Source organism: Triticum aestivum, chromosome 7D (genome assembly GCF_018294505.1).
Source record: "Triticum aestivum cultivar Chinese Spring chromosome 7D, IWGSC CS RefSeq v2.1, whole genome shotgun sequence".
In the NCBI taxonomy this organism is placed as follows: Eukaryota; Viridiplantae; Streptophyta; class Magnoliopsida; order Poales; family Poaceae; genus Triticum; species Triticum aestivum.
In genome coordinates, this window is record NC_057814.1 from 424766739 (window position 1) to 424782407 (window position 15669).

Sequence of the window (15669 nt, forward strand, 5' to 3'; positions counted from 1 at the left end):
CACTATGCCTATCTAAAGCTTAAGATGCCGAGGAGCATACCACAGCCATCACAGCCGGAGTACAAAGCGGCCTCATCAAACCGCACACCCCATCGGCCATTAAGCCACCAGCCTCTACTACACAGGACTGGTCAATTTTAGAGCTGGATTAGCAGTCCCGCCTCCGTCGTTCGCAGCATATGCCCGCGAAGTTCGCATCGCGCATACATAATTATGCACTTAAAATACCTTGGTCATCGGCGGAGGCACAATACGGACAGGCCTACAATATGGTTCGCCCTCCTACACTCTCCTTCTCTTTTTTAACCATTTCTTATCTTTTTCCACGGGTGAATCAAAGCCTGTTCATCCTACGGACCTGCATGGACTCTTTCTGAGCCCGGTTTCGTCCAAGTAACCACAGATTGCTTCTTCTAACGAATGCTCTTCGCTAAGGCAAAGGCAGCGCAGACGTGCGACAGGAGGTCCAAAATTTTTTTTGTAGACCAAACACTCTATTTAAAGCCTGTATAAAGCCTTTTCCTCAGCCTTCGACCCCTGGCATGTAAAATGACCTGGGCAGGGGTGTTATAGTCTGTAAGATTGCGTTCGGCGTATCAATCAGATTCCAGTGAACATAATTCGTCTTCAGTACTTACTTTTCCTCATAGAACTGTATTCTGCTTCCTCGGTTGTTTCACACACACCTCGGCACTAATCGCCAGGGGCTCGATACGGCAACATATTGGTTGCCCAAAAAGTCCGAACAGCTCTACAACATACTTCGACGTCACGAGTTTGGCATTATATGCATCAGCTCCGGATCAAGTCTTTGGTCAATAGTTGGGTTGCCCGGCTCTTGTGCTTACTACCTTACGTTCTGTCTTATCGGCTAGGGTAGTAAAGGGAGAACTACTGCGATTGTGTTTCCGGTTCACCTGGTTAAACACCTCAGTAGAGAAAGCCGAAAACTGACTATCATGATGAGGCGAGAGCTGGTCAACCACTCGGTGACTTATTAAAATCTTTTGCGATTTCTTCCGTATAACGCGAAGGACCGTTTTCCGGTCACCTGTGTAACGCAACCATATTCGGATAACCACGTACATACTAGGGGCTACATCATAGACCCGCCGTCAAACTCCTATGGCTAAGTGAAAGTGTTAAAGCCCTATAGTCCGATTGCCTAGTTCGCCGCACTGAACCTCCGTCACGGACCAAGACGTTGGTTCAAGTGTGGTCAGGTGCTATTCCGAACATCCTCGTATTATATGCGAGGGGGCTGAAGCCGACGACTGGCAAACTTTCAGATTATAAAAAACGGCCGCACAGGAGGAAATAACTTTCAGCCACAGGCATAAATATAACACAGCCTCAATGTATCATAATATTGTTCTCACAATTCCGGTACATTTATTCGAACATAGTATCCTTCGAGCACTGACCCTCTATCAAGCGGGCGCCCTCTAGGACGTCTTCCAAATAATGCTTCGGCGTGCGATGGTCCTTCCCTCCGGGTGGGCCATTCGCTGCAACATCGGTGGCCTTCATCTCTGCCCAATACATCTTGACATGGGCGAAGGCCATCCGTGCACCTTTTATGCACACCGACCGCTTAACGGCGTCGATACGCGGCACTGCATCGACAAGTCGCTGCACCAAGCCGAAATAGCTGGTCGGAATTGGTTTAGCCAGCCATAGACGGACCACGACGTCCTTCATGGCAGCTCCGGACATCTTGTGGAGCTCGGCCCACTGGGCCATCTGCTCGTTCAGCAACGACGGTCGCCTTGGCACGTCGAATTGTGACCAGAAAAGCTTCTCTGCAGCGCGTTCTTCCTGCGCTTGGAAAAACTGCGCCACATCGGAGACACTCTTCGGCAGGTCCAAGAATACGTCTGGCGAACTCCACAATTGATTAAGCTGAGCATACTTCGGGTCACCGAACTTAGTCTGTAAAAGAAAGGGCTTACCAGCCGCTATCTTCCTAGCTTGCCGGATCTCCTCCCGAGCCGCTCTTGACTCGGACCGTGCCTCTCTCGCCTTTTGTAAGGCCTTGTCGAGTTCGGCTGCCTTGGCTTGGTTATCCTCCTCGAGTGATTGGCTTTTGCCAGTGGCATCCTTCAGCTCTCGCTCTATGGTAGATATTCTCTCCTCGCACTGGCACCGAATGGCCTGTTCGGCCTTTAAATCAGCAGTCGCCTTCTCGGTAGCCGCATTACTCATTCTGGCTTGCTCCTTAGCACGGGCAAGCTCGGCCCGAAGGGTCTCAACCGCGGCTGCACCATCTACAATTATGCATGTCACAGTGTATAACTTTCAGCTTCATGCTCATATTTTTATACATGCATAAGCGGGCTGTCCCAAAACATACCTTGTGCCTCGTCGAGCCGCCTGTTAATAAGAGTAATGTCTGTTGGGGAACACAGTAATTTCAAAAAAAATCCTACGCACACGCAAGATCTATCATGGTGATGCATAACAACGAGAGGGGGAGTGTAGTCCACATACCCTCGTAGACCGTAAGCGGAAGCGTTATGACAACGTGGTTGATGTAGTCGTACGTCTTCACGATCCGACCGATCCTAGTACCGAAAGTACGGCACCTCCGGGACGACACCTCAGGGTCGTTCGCCCTTAGGGGCGAGGAAGCTGGTGGAGGCGTCTCGCTTTCCATCATCTCCGGAGGCAAGTCCCCCGATGAGGAGGACTGTGAAGGAAGACAGCGAGCCGGACCACAAACATATAGTTTGAATGTTATCCGTGCGACCCAAAAGAACGGGATATGTCTAGAGCAACCTTGTTCACTTACGATTCGGCGAAGGGCTTGTCCTTACGGAGGTACTTTGCGACGACATCGGCTTCCGAACCCGAACCATCTGACAGGGATATCTTCCCTCTCTTGGATGCCTCCGCCTCCAAGTCTGCGGAGGCAGTCCTCTTCCTCCCAAGGGGAGAAGGGATATCACCTTCTTCTTCCCCTTCGTCTCCAGAAGAGGGAGCTTGAGTCTCCCCGGACGTAGCGTCCAATATACCTTTAGAGTGGAGGCCACCTTCGGCCTATTTGCTTTTCTTCTTGTCTTCCTTCGCCCGTACTTGATACGGCGCCGGGGCTAGCATCCTCATCAGCACATGATCAGCTGAGCTTTCGGGAAGTGGAGCTGAACACCTAATTCGTTCCGCCTTCTTTATCCAGCCCTGGTTAAAGATAGGTTTCTCAGTACATCGCTATGGGATAATCAACCAAGTTGCGTTCTGAAATCGGGTGCTTACCGGGGTATCCGGATGGTTGCAGTCAAGGCCGATGTCCTCGTTTGTATCCGGCCACTGCTTTCGAGTCTTGAAGAATAGCTTCCACATCCCTCTGTGCGTTGTGCCAAAGAATTGTTGAAGGGTCCGCGGTCCTTCCGAATTGAACTCCCACATGCGGAGAGGCCGTCGCTAGCACGGGAGGATCCGACGGACTAGCATTACCTGGATCACGTTGATGAGGCCGGTGCCCTTTTCGAGGATGCTCTGGATGCGGCTTTGCAGTGTCTGGACTTCATCAGTTGATCCCCAGTCTAGCCCCTGGTTAATCCACGACGCGAGTCGCAATGGAGGGCCAGATCGGAACGCAGGTGTGGTCACCCATTTGGTACCGCGGGGCTCGGTGATGTAGAACCACTCTCGCTGCCATAAGTTGGAGGTTTCTGTGAAAGTGCCTTTTGGCCAGATAGTATTGGTGAGCTTGTTCACCATAGCACCGCCGCACTCTGCCTGCTCCCCTTCGACTATCTTCGGCTTCACATTGAAGGTCTTGATCCATAGGCCGAAGTGTGGAGGGATGCGTAGAAAAGCCTCGCACATGACGATAAACGCCGAGATGTGAAGAAAGGAGTCTGGAGCTAGATCGTGAAAATCTAGCCCATAATAGAACATGAGGCCACGAACGAAAGGGTGAAGAGCGAACCCTAGCCCGCGGAGGAAGTGGGGGATGAATACCACCCTCTCGCCGGATTTTGGTGTAGGGATAACCTGCCCCCGAGCGGGGAGCCTGTGGGGGATTTCCGCGGTCAGGTACCTCGCCTCTCGGAGCTTCGCGATATCTTCCTCGGTGACCGAGGAGGCCGCCCACCTGCCTTGGGAGCTGGATCCGTACATAGCGGAAAGGCGAAGTGGCGATGAAAGAAATCGAGACCTGGGCGTTGGAGCTCGAGGTTGGAAAGGCCGGGGAGGAGGAAGGCGTGGGGGAAAAAGACGGGTCTGTACTCCTTTATAAGATGATGAATATCGAACACCTCCTCACGGGCCTTAAAGCTCGCCTCTTCCCCAGGGATCGTGCAAACAACACGGTTGGATTACCCACGCCCATAATGATAAGGATCCCGTGATAAGGGGGCACGATCTCTGTTTGACAGGACGTGTCAATAAAGACCACGTCTCGTAACATGGAGCGAGAGGCCGAACGACGATTCGAAATAATAACCAGGCCAGGGACGTAACGTCTCGCCGTAACAATTGTCAGCAGATGGGACTTGTTAAGTATTATACTCTTCACGGCTGTGTGTGGAGCTTATTTTGCGGAGCCGGACACGTTTTTTGTGTTCGAAGACTATTTTGAAGTATTCGGAGGAGGAACCCGCCTTGCAATGCCGAAGACAATCTGCGCGCCGGACACATCGTCATTGAAGCCTGGTTCAGGGGCTACTGAGGGAGTCCTGGATTAAGGGGTCCTCGGACGTCCGGGCTATGTGACGTGGGCCGGACTAATGGGCCATGAAGATACAAAACAGAAGATTTCTACCCGTGTCCGGATAGGACTCTCCTTAGCGTGGAAGGCAAGCTTGGCGTTCGGATAGGAAGATTCCTTCCTCTGTAAACCGACTCTGTATAACCCTAAGTCCCTCCGGTGTCTATATAAACCGGAGGGTTTAGTCCGTAGAGACGATCAGAATCATAATCATACATGCTAGACTTCTAGGGTTTAGCCATTACGATCTCGAGGTAGATCAACTCTTGTAACCCCATATTCATCCAAGATAATCAAGCAGGAAGTAGGGTATTACCTCCATCGAGAGGGACCGAACCTGGGTAAACATTGTGTCCCTGTCTCCTGTTACCATCGATCCTAAGACGCACAGTTCGGGACCCCCTACCCGAGATCCGCCGGTTTTGACACCGACAGCCACTGCCACCACGTCGTCGGGTTACACAGCCGGTATTTTGCCCGGTGAGCGGGGGCATAGACCACGGCAACCGTCTTCCCCTGCCCAAAAACCAACACTGATCCGTGCTTCACGGAAGCGGAGGGAGGGTACTCTCCCCCACTCCCACGACATGAGGAAGACATGTCGTGGGAGTGGCGATCCGCCACAGCTGGCTGTAGACTAGTTTTACTGTAGCGCGATATAGTTTAGTTATAATATGCCGGTAAATGTTTTCGCCGGTTTGTATAAAAATCATTTGGTTTTCATGTAATTTGTCTAGTTAGTTTAACGAGTGTTTGAAATGTATGCAGATAGTGTTGGATGGCCGGTTCCACATCCATATTCGTGAACTGATCCCTTTGTCCACGAATGGATGTGGAAGAAAATTTGTAAGTCAACATAGGTTGTAGATACCCTTATAAGTTTGTGTTTTTTACTGGAAATATTTCCAGGATTATATGGAGGGCTTAGAGCGTGAGTAAGGAAAAAAGCAGCTCGAAGCTTCTAGCTAGCCGCTTGATCCCGTGGATGCATGTGTTAAGTATCAATGCATGCCTTGCTCACCTTTCCGATTTCGCACGCTGTCCAGTGTGGGTTTTCCATACTCTCATGTAGCTACACCTTCTATGTAGGTCGTTCAGTTTGCATCAAGATCTGTGTTATTTTATATAGGAATTTCTCTTTTATGTTCCTTTCAAACAAGAGAACATTTGACCTTGAAACTTTGCTGGCCAACAATATACAAGTATCACCCATTGTACAAAATGTTTTTTTTAATGAAAACAAATTTTGAATTTTGAATGAGTTGCCCCATTTTTTAAAATTTCTATTGCACCAAAAATCCAAAAATTCTTCACATCAAAGTACTTGTATGACGTTGATATGCAAAGTTTCAAGTTGAAATATACTTTTATTTGGGAGAAATAAAAAATAGAAGTGAACTTCGGTGCAAAAATGAACGATGAGGATAGAAGGTGCAGCCATACGGAAGCAGAATCGCAACTTTCCCATATTAGCCTGTTTGGATCCACTCCACTCCATCAAATTCTCAGCTCCACTCCCGCTCCTAGATAGCTGGCTCCTCATGACAAATCAGGAGCAGGCAACTTGTTCGGCAACCAACTCCACTCCCTACTCTGGATTACTGGCTCCCCACCACACATCAATCTGGTATGACACTGATCAGTACAAGCATGTGTTCACTTGTGTCAAGGATGCACAAAATGAACTAAAATGATGAGTTTACAGCAAATGATGCAGAAATTTCACACATAATTTCTTTGTGCAAAATTTCACACATAATGAAATGTATCGCACAAGAGCACTTCAGTATGAGTTTGCTGAAATTACAGGATTTTAGCAACATAAACAAATAGGATTTTCAGATGACAAACACAAATAAAAGCCACATAAATACATGTATTTTTAGACATCAATCTAGTTCTAGTGAAGGATCAAGCTAGGGTTCCATGGTCAGGGGAGGACGGGAGTCGCACGGGAGACAGAAAAGGATCGAGCGAACCGGTATGTTTTGCAGGGAGCGGCACGCGGAGTTCAGTTTCAGCGACTCTGTAAATTGAGCTACAGTTTTCTCCGCTCCGCTCTCCGTACTCCGCGGAGTCGTAGCGTTTGGCACCGCTCTGTCCGCTCCTGGAGCAGAGCTGGGGAGTGGAGTCGATCCGAACAGGCCCTTGGTGTGTATTAGCCTAGTTTCAGAATAGCGATATATTAACAATACTATTTATCCCTACCAATTAAAATAAAGTTCTAACTTTTATGCTAAGTCAAACCTCTTTACGATTTTTTTGTTACTGATTTTCTTTTGGTCCATCTTGCTATATTGATGCACTCCAAAATACTGCAACTACAACTTCTTTTCTAACAAAACAACCCACTTTATTACTTTGAAAGAACAATTACATTGTCAATAAGAAAAGGAATGATCATCCAATCAAGCACTACAACAGGAGAATCGAGCCAACCTATAGCTAACTCATGAACAGCCATGTTTGCTTTCCTATTACAGTGCATGAATCCAGTAAGAGAGAAAACACACACAACATGATGTAATCATCAAAAGCTGTCGCCACTGCTTCCGCTGATCTTCCACCATTCTTCATGATTTGAATGACATCAAGGTTGTCTGAACTAATAGCAAATCGGTTACAACCCGCCGTTTGCGCTAGGTTGCGCCAGGTTCAGCTCAGTGCCAAAGCTTCTGGAGTGAGCATAACTCTGTACGGATTTGAAGCTTACAGACCCCTCTCTGTGGTCTCCCTGATCTTTCTCCCCTGTTTTCTTATTGTGGCCCTCTCCTCACCCTGATTTTTTTCGACCAAATATTGGCACGTCTAATCGCTAAATCTGACCGTTTCTTTGCGATACTCTCGTGCATGAGAGATCCTGACCATCTAATTGAAAGCAATGGATGAGATTTATCAACTGCATGGTCTTACCTTCATAACAGCAACTGCAGATATTCTCCTCCCTTGTTATCACCGAAAAATAATTCAGCACGCTGCAAATTGTCTCTTGCCTGACCAACAGGATTACGCCACACACACACACACACACACACACACGTGTTGACAACGAACGGTACGTGCATGCTACGGTAATTTTGCTTGATCCAAAGTATGAGCACGTAAACTCCGAGATGGCCAGCTCGTCGACATCGATGAGCTCTTGCAGTCAGACAACACACGCCGCGCGAAAAGACAACCCAGTCAGACAAGACACCAGCACACACCCACTATAGGATTCTAGGAAGCCCGTAGACCTAGCTCAAACTACAAACCGATAGCTAGCATTGGAAACCAGCGTGATTCGGTCGCCGGCATGCCGCTCAAGCTCGTGCTCGCCGTGGTTGCTCCGGTGGGCTTGACGTGCTGCATACTGAAACTCGCCGGCGTCCCCTGGCCAATCATCATCCGCATCGCCGGCGTCCTGCTCGCCTTCCTCTTCATCGCGGCGTTGTGCCAGCGCGCGCAGGCCCGCGCTAGGTCGCAACGCCAACTCCTGCAAGATCCAGAGGGGGATCAGTCGTCCATGGCCGCGCTTCCGCGCGAACCGGCCGTCGGGCTAGGCCGGGCGGCGCTCGCCGGCCTGCCTGTGTACAAGTACGAGAAACTGAGGTGCAGCGGCGGAGAGGGCCACGAGTGCGCGGTGTGCCTCGCCGAGATCAAGCCCAAGGAGGTGGTGAAGCAGCTGCCGGCGTGCACGCACCTCTTCCATGACCGGTGCATCGACGAGTGGCTCTGGTCTCACAGGACGTGCCCCGTCTGCCGGTCTCCGGTCGATGGCTCCACCGTGCCGGCCGTGGAAGTTGCCGCCCGTGCTATGCAATTTGTTTAGGGCTTTCCTTCTTTTACACGAAAAATCATAGGAGTTTTAGAGGATTGGATTGGATCATTAAGAATTTCCCATAATGTTCATCACTAGTAACATTGGAAACATTAGGTATTTTTCCTTTTGACCCAATTGCACTCTATTTTTTGTTGGAGAAAAATTCCATCAACTAAAATCTCTTAGGAGTAGTAGCATTGCTCCGCCGTCAGATTGTTCCGCCAACAAAATTGCATGTTTTTTTGTTGGGTATCTTTCGGACTCTTCCGCCGTCGGATCCTCTGCTTCTGCTAAGGTCATCAGTTTTTTTTTTCAAAACGGAGGCAAAAAATTTGCTACATCGATTAATTAAGAAGAAGAGAATTGCCCGGTTAATTAACGGAAAACCGGACGAAAACCGATACATATAGATCACATGCAGACTACTCGCTAACAAAGAAACTCCATGACCTCACGGTCAACCCGACAAATATACATAACACGCAACAACCACAAACCCTGGCACTTCTATGTTGCAAAGAAACCCTCAACAAAACCAATGTTGAATACATCAGACGCCAAGAAATCCACGGAGACGAGCCACTCGGAGATGGAGGACGAATAGACTGAGTATTCTCCATTAAGCAGCCGCAGACACCTTATCAATGGCGCCACTCTTTTTGTCTATGCTCCTGAGAGCCTTCTTCACCTTCTTTATTTTGCCTGTGCTCCACGAGGAGGCAAGCAATCACATTGCGAGACCCAGGACAAGTTGCCTCCAAGGAGTCGAGCAAACGGTCAAGCTTTTTCACGAAGACCACCTCGTCAATGCGTGCCAACATAGCGTCACGGTCGAAGATGGGCGACCGAATGGGCTTCGGCGCCTCAGAAGTAGCTGCCAAAGCACCTATCTCATCAACCTCGGCACCCACCGATGCCACCTGGGCAACAACCTCGGGTGAGAGAGCAATAGCAACATCCAAACCTCCACGGTCCACATAGGCAAGTGGCTGACTGGACTCCAACGACAACGGTGAGGTCGTAGTCGGCATCGCCAAGTCCCCACCAAGCGACCTCATCTCCTTAGGAAGCACCATCGAAATAGGTGAAGTGGGCTCCCCACAAAGCTTCTGCAGCTCAGGCATAATCTGCAGCACCGGGGCCACGACCTCGACAACGTCTTCACTCTCAGAAGCAATCGGCACGATGGGCAATGACAACTGACAAGATGTAGCACGAGGGGAGAGATCTCCATACATGCCTGCTTCCCCATCGGCAGAACCAACCAGGATCTCAAGGGACGGGGACAAATCAGGGGCAACGCCAATCTGAAGCTGAGGCAGCGAAGACACATCCGGCACCACCTCAAGTTTGGCGAGAGCGGCCTCCGCTCTCACCAAAACACTCCCGTCTCGCGCAACGCAGTCACGAAGCTCAGTGCGAAGCAGCTCGGTCTCCTCCGCCAACCCGACTTGCTGAGCCGAGACAAACTGGAACTGCACGTCTGTCACGGAGACATCACCGGTGGATGGAGGCGGTGGAGCATGACATTGGGCTGGTGAAGCTTGGTGGACAGGCTTCTTAGCACGGCAGAAGCGGGCGATGTGACCAGATCAAAGGCAGTTCGTGCATCGGATTGAATCCCTGCAGGAGTGTGCATAGTGACCTCGACAGAGGCATTGGAAACACCTGTCTCTCGACCACGCCAGCGGAGAACGCCACATATGATAGCAGGGCGACGGAAAGGAACGGAAGTGGAGTTGCGCCCCCTCAAGAGAAGCTGCCACCCCCCCAACGTCCCACTTGGAGCTTGACACACAGAGGCTTCCGGCGACGCCTCGCGGTCGAAACATCCTCTCCAATCTCCCCAACCTGGACGCACCGGAGGCGCCTGCATGACGTGCCCGTCGCCCGCAACAGCAGCGTGGGAAGCTACAGCAGCGGGCACGCCGTTGTCCTCGACTGAAACGGGGCCATCAGAGGCAGCTCCCCGAAGGCTGTTGTCTCCGGCAGCAACGACGGCCGGCGTGGTAGGCGTCGGAGTTGCCAGGACCAGATCGGAGCTGGCCGGCATCTCGGTCGTGGAGGGAAGCTTGCGTGAGGCAAAGCGTCCCCGCACTGCCGGGTCGGCCTTGCGGGAGGCGAGGTAGGCCGCAGCGACGTCTTCGGCAGAGGGCGACGGTGGATGGGCTGGGGCAGCGCCGGCAGAAGGAGCTTGAGAGGCCGGCGTCGTCGGAGCGGGAGCGCCCACAGGAGCAGCCGAGGCGGCCTCCACCGCTCGAGCGGGGTCGCTGGCAGGAGTAGCCGAAGAGGCCGGGGCGGCCTCTAAGGTCATCAGTCAAAGTCATGTCACAGCCGGCTGCTCGGTTGATTCGAGATAGGCTTTGGACTTGCTGCAAAACTTGGAAACCAATACGGTACGGACCCGGCGTCCAGGTGAGTGGATAATACGGGACACGTTTGCATCTCCGAATCCAGCCGAGAAGTCAAATCCTAGTCGAAAATACTGCACCTACGACGCTCAACCTGAATCCGAAACAATCCACAGCTCTGCTGCGTCTATATATATTTCAACGGAAGCAGGCCTCCAGAGAAAGTCGAGCAGCACGGAAAGCACCTCCTGATCTAGCTCTATCGTAGGGCTGCCACCGCGTCGAACAGAACTCCCGGTGATCAGAGACGCCGCCGCAGCAGCAAGTCCCGTCCGCCGCCATGGACGACGGCGCCGCCGCCGTCCGGTCGGTGTGGGCCGACAACTTCAAGGCAGAGTCTGCCGTCTTCTGCCAGATCGCGCCGCACGCCACGCACGTCGCGCTGAACGTGCAGTACCCGGGCTGCGTGATCCGCGGCGACGGCCGGAAGAGCCACTATGACATGACCGCCGAGGAGCGGTACCAGGTGATCCATGCGAACGTGTCCCTCCTGAAGCCGCTCCAGGTGGGGCTCGCCATCCGCACCGACGACGGCGGCCGGTTCGCGTGGGAGTTCAACCTGCGCGGGTTCGACGTCGCCTCGGACCTCGACGCGAGGGACCCTGACTCCATCGCCTACCTCGCCCGCCGCGGGGTCGACTTCGGCCGGCTTCCCGAGTCCGGCATCCACGGGTACGAGCTCCGCTGGATGCTGCGGGACTCCGGCCTGCTCAGGGCCCAGGCGTCGTGGGCGACGTTCGCCGGCGCGTACCACGTCGGCTACTTCGCGGCCATGATGTCCGGCGAGAAGCTTCCGGACGACGTGGACGATTTCATGGAGATGGTGCGGCAGCTCCTCGGGCCGGCCGTGTACGACGTGAAGCGGCTGGCGAGGCAGCACGACCAGAGGTGCGTCGGCGCGCTGGGCCACATCGTGAAGCAGCTCGGCGTGGTGCAGCCCAATGAGCCGAAGCCGACGCCCGCCGGCACAGGTAGCACGCTGGCGCTCCTGGCTTTCGAGACGTTGAAGGAGAAGCTTGGCGCCAACGCGGAGAAGTACCGCGGCCAATTGTGTGGGCTCCAGGCTGTTTAACGATAACACATGACCAGCCGCGGCCGATGTTGCAATAATAGCCCAAAGCAGATGATTATTTTTTCAAGTATATATACTAATTAGTGGCTAAAAGCATTCATCTTATTTGTAGTAGGAGCGTAAGTACATTTGTCTTAAGTATGTGCCTCGACTGGATATGATGTATACGTGACTTTCTGCTGAACTACTATTGCATTTATATTTGAAAAACAGAAAATCCGAGCCATTGACGTTTTGTATGAATTAAATATGTTTTTTTTCCTTTTTTAGAAGAGGTTGACAACGATGTGTGCAGTGTGCATACATATATAGATGTAACCGAATGAAGGGAAGGGAATACTATGTTTACAAATGAAGTGCAATTCAAGGGTGTCTTTACATGAATATCATATGAAGTTGAGCTGCACATAAGGTACGTAAGTTCAAAGATTGGCATGACATGAAGCATTTTTGTTTCAAAAACAGCAGAAAGGGCAACATCAAGTTTTGTGCAGCCATCAGCCATGCATCTCAGATCAATAACATCACAAAATCTGAATGAGCTAACAGAACAGTTACAAGAAAAGTATCCTCGGAGATTTGGACCAATATAAACTCCAACCAGCACAAGCAATTTTTCACGTCTCATGTAGTGTGACGTTCTACCAGAATGGCACCACATAGGAAAATGACATCCAAGTCATATGTTTCTTTTGGTTCACCATCAGCAGAACATGCTTCAAAATCATCACTACTGTATGAAAAAGGCAAGGGCAGCAAACACGCATGCTATGTTCATTCCAACTAAAACAGAGCGAGCGAATATAGATCCAATAGGAAATAATGTTTGCCTGAGATGACATTCCAATGTGTGATTCCATGTAATTTCACCTGTAGTGGGACCTGAATCATCAAATGCCTCCATTGGCCTTAGTCCTCGTAAATGACACGCATCTGATCAGGCCTTATGCCACTATCAAGCAAGAACTGATTCACCCAAGGTAGCAGCTCATTTCCCTCCGAGCATATGATTTCAACAATCTCAAGCTGCTCACATGTAAATGATCTATCCTCAAGCTCGCCAGTGATTGTAGGTATATCCTGCGTTTGATATTCACGCTGGCAAATAAAAAGGAACAGTTTTATCTTTACAGTAAATGCACCAACATTCATTGAAGGATAGATGCTACGGAGAAGACCATATACCTGGTATAGTTCAAGAGTTAGCTTCTTTAGACTAGGTGAGTTCTGTAGGAAGACTATCAGTGCATAGAAGTCTCCATGCACGCACGAACTATGAAGAGTCAGGTTTATAAGATTACCAAATGTTGGGCACCATCTGTAGTTATCTTTCATCTCCACCTGCAAATAATTGAAAGGATTAAGACAGAACATTAAAACCATGCTATTCTTCCATTTCTTTTTTGTGCTTCAACAAACTTGCCAAAATATCAGGAGGGAGTTAACAAAATGTGATTACGCTTCTGACTGTGTGCCATTGAAAATCTTAGAGCTATAGCTTTGGAGCACATTGGATACGAAAAAATCACAGCACAAATAGAGATCATGTTAACCATAAACAATTGTATTACACAATCGTATACTCAATTTTTTTTCCTCAATAGTCATGGAACACATGTGATTAAATCAGCATGGTTGTGTCACATGACATTCTGTTGCTTTGGTCCAATCTGTTTGTAGGAGTTGGCAATGTGGTCCCAACAATTGCTGAAGCACTTTACATTAGTATGCTGATGAAGCTATATTATAACGAAGTTATTGCACTAAGAATGAGCATATGAAGTGAGATATTTTGGTCCAATCTGTTAGTATGCTGATGAAGCTATATGAAGTGAGATACAGACAAAATGTGCTTAGGTCGCAGATTATAGTGTAGATTAATATCTGGAGAAATGTGATCTACCAACAAAAGGAGGCGTCATAGATAGGCGTTTCAAACCAAGAAGCTCACCTTTTTAACGCCATAACAGAAGTTCAAACTTCTAACATGAGAGAGGCCTCCAAGAAACTGCTTGATACCATCCGCATCACAATATCTGATTGTCCCCCATAAAAGTACTACTGACGCCGTCTCTAGAGATGTCATGTTCTTTAGTACAGGTAGCCTGGCCGCGGAAGGACACCATTCGAAGGACAGAGAAGTGAGGTTTGGAGCAGAAATAGAAGCCTGGTCACCATTGTTAAATGAGAACATAACATCATCAGCGAGGGTCAAAGCCTTCAGTGTATTGGAGAAAATATCAAGGTCCTGAATGTTGGTGTTCGATAGCAATAGATACTCCAATACTGGGCAGCCCATTTGGAGGTGCTTAAAGAAACCTTGGATCAGATTAGCATTGCAGATGTGCAGTCTTTTCAGGTACGCTGAAGTGAATACCGAAGGTGCGAGCTGCAAATATTCGTTCTGAGTGACAACCTTGACAGCCTGAGCCTTGTACTGTAACACATGGGCGATCCATAGGTTAGCACCGGCGGAGTCATCTTCAGCGTAGTCGCCGTCGGTGGGCAACCTGTACTCGAGCCGGAACGCCTCCAGGTCAACGGGTCTACGGAGCATCAGCAAACGGTTGACGAACTTCTTGAACTCAAAGTCGTCTTCATCATCATCTTCATACGGCATGTCTGCGAATTCCTTGAAAGACACGTCGATGCAGGGCACCCACTGCCAGAGGTCTCGCCAGCGCCGTGCCAGCACGCATGTGTGCACAGCTTCGCGTGAGCGCAGGTGGGAGAGAACATGGATGAGGAGCTCATCCGGGAGGGCGCTGATCTTGTCTTCCATGCCCCCGTCGCCCGACGCCTCCGCCATGGGGTCAGAGCTCGGAGGCGTTTCGTCGAACAGGTTGTGTGCAGGGAGGCTGCAGCAACGGAAATGAACGAATGCAAGCCGTGAATCCGCAGCTCGGGACAAGATTTGGGACGGCAGGAAGAAGACGAACGCAGAGAAACAAAAATCAGGGAAGAGATGTCGAGAGAATCAACGAGGGGAGGTGAAAGGGATCCAGAGCATACCTCCGGTGGTGCGCGAGTGCGCTCAACTCTGTCCCACCCCAAATCCGGGTGGATGCTGATGCCTCGACCCAGCCTTGATGAACAGCAAGCGTCGTCACGTCAATCGTCTAGTCTTTATTTGCAAAGAGAGCACTGTAATTGCCGAGTAAAGTGAAAAGAACACGTATACTACGGTTTAGGCCTTCCCGGAGTCCGGAGAAGTGTTACTCTCTCGGTAACAAAATAACAAATCATCCCGTCAAATAAAACTACTCCTTCCGTCCCAAAATAAATTTTTCCTTCAAAAAGAGAATAAACCTCGGTCTCAGTATCTGGACGATGCATACAACTATTTTATTAATTATTCATAAAAACCATACAAAATAATATATGAGTCAGCCTGAAGCTACCATCTAGGCAACACCTGTTGCTACTCCTATTCCCTTGATGAAGGTGTGCTGAACATGGCACTAAACCCTGATATCTATAACCGGATGCGCCAGCCCAGCCACACACCGGGACTGGGTCCCATACCGGTTCGGCGCACTCTCACAGGCTGCCGCCGCCATCTTTCGCCGGTCCATCTTCAGAGCAGGAGCTGACGCATCGACCTTGTCCGGCCTGTCGTCGATGCCACCACGACGCCAGGCAACTCCACCATCCTCCACGATCCGTCCACACG

The 15669-nt window shown here is 50.2% G+C and overlaps 2 protein-coding genes across 2 annotated transcripts; one reads left to right on the forward strand and one right to left on the reverse strand.

The window, feature by feature from the left end:
• The first annotated feature begins 7705 nt into the window (after positions 1 to 7705).
• Positions 7706 to 8522, forward strand: LOC123164516 (E3 ubiquitin-protein ligase ATL9-like). Its single transcript, XM_044582025.1, has one exon. It carries the CDS (start codon positions 8007 to 8009, stop codon positions 8520 to 8522), a length of 516 nt encoding a protein of 171 aa, XP_044437960.1. The 5' UTR covers positions 7706 to 8006.
• Positions 8523 to 12413: 3891 nt separating this feature from the next.
• Positions 12414 to 15147, reverse strand: LOC123169600 (putative F-box/FBD/LRR-repeat protein At1g78760). Its single transcript, XM_044587472.1, has 4 exons — positions 15009 to 15147; positions 13948 to 14854; positions 13182 to 13337; positions 12414 to 13094 (listed from the first exon to the last, which is right to left on the reverse strand). The coding sequence occupies exons 2-4, from the start codon at positions 14803 to 14805 to the stop codon at positions 12906 to 12908; spliced, it is 1203 nt and encodes a 400-aa protein (XP_044443407.1). The 5' UTR covers positions 14806 to 14854; positions 15009 to 15147; the 3' UTR covers positions 12414 to 12905.
• Positions 15148 to 15669: the final 522 nt, after the last annotated feature.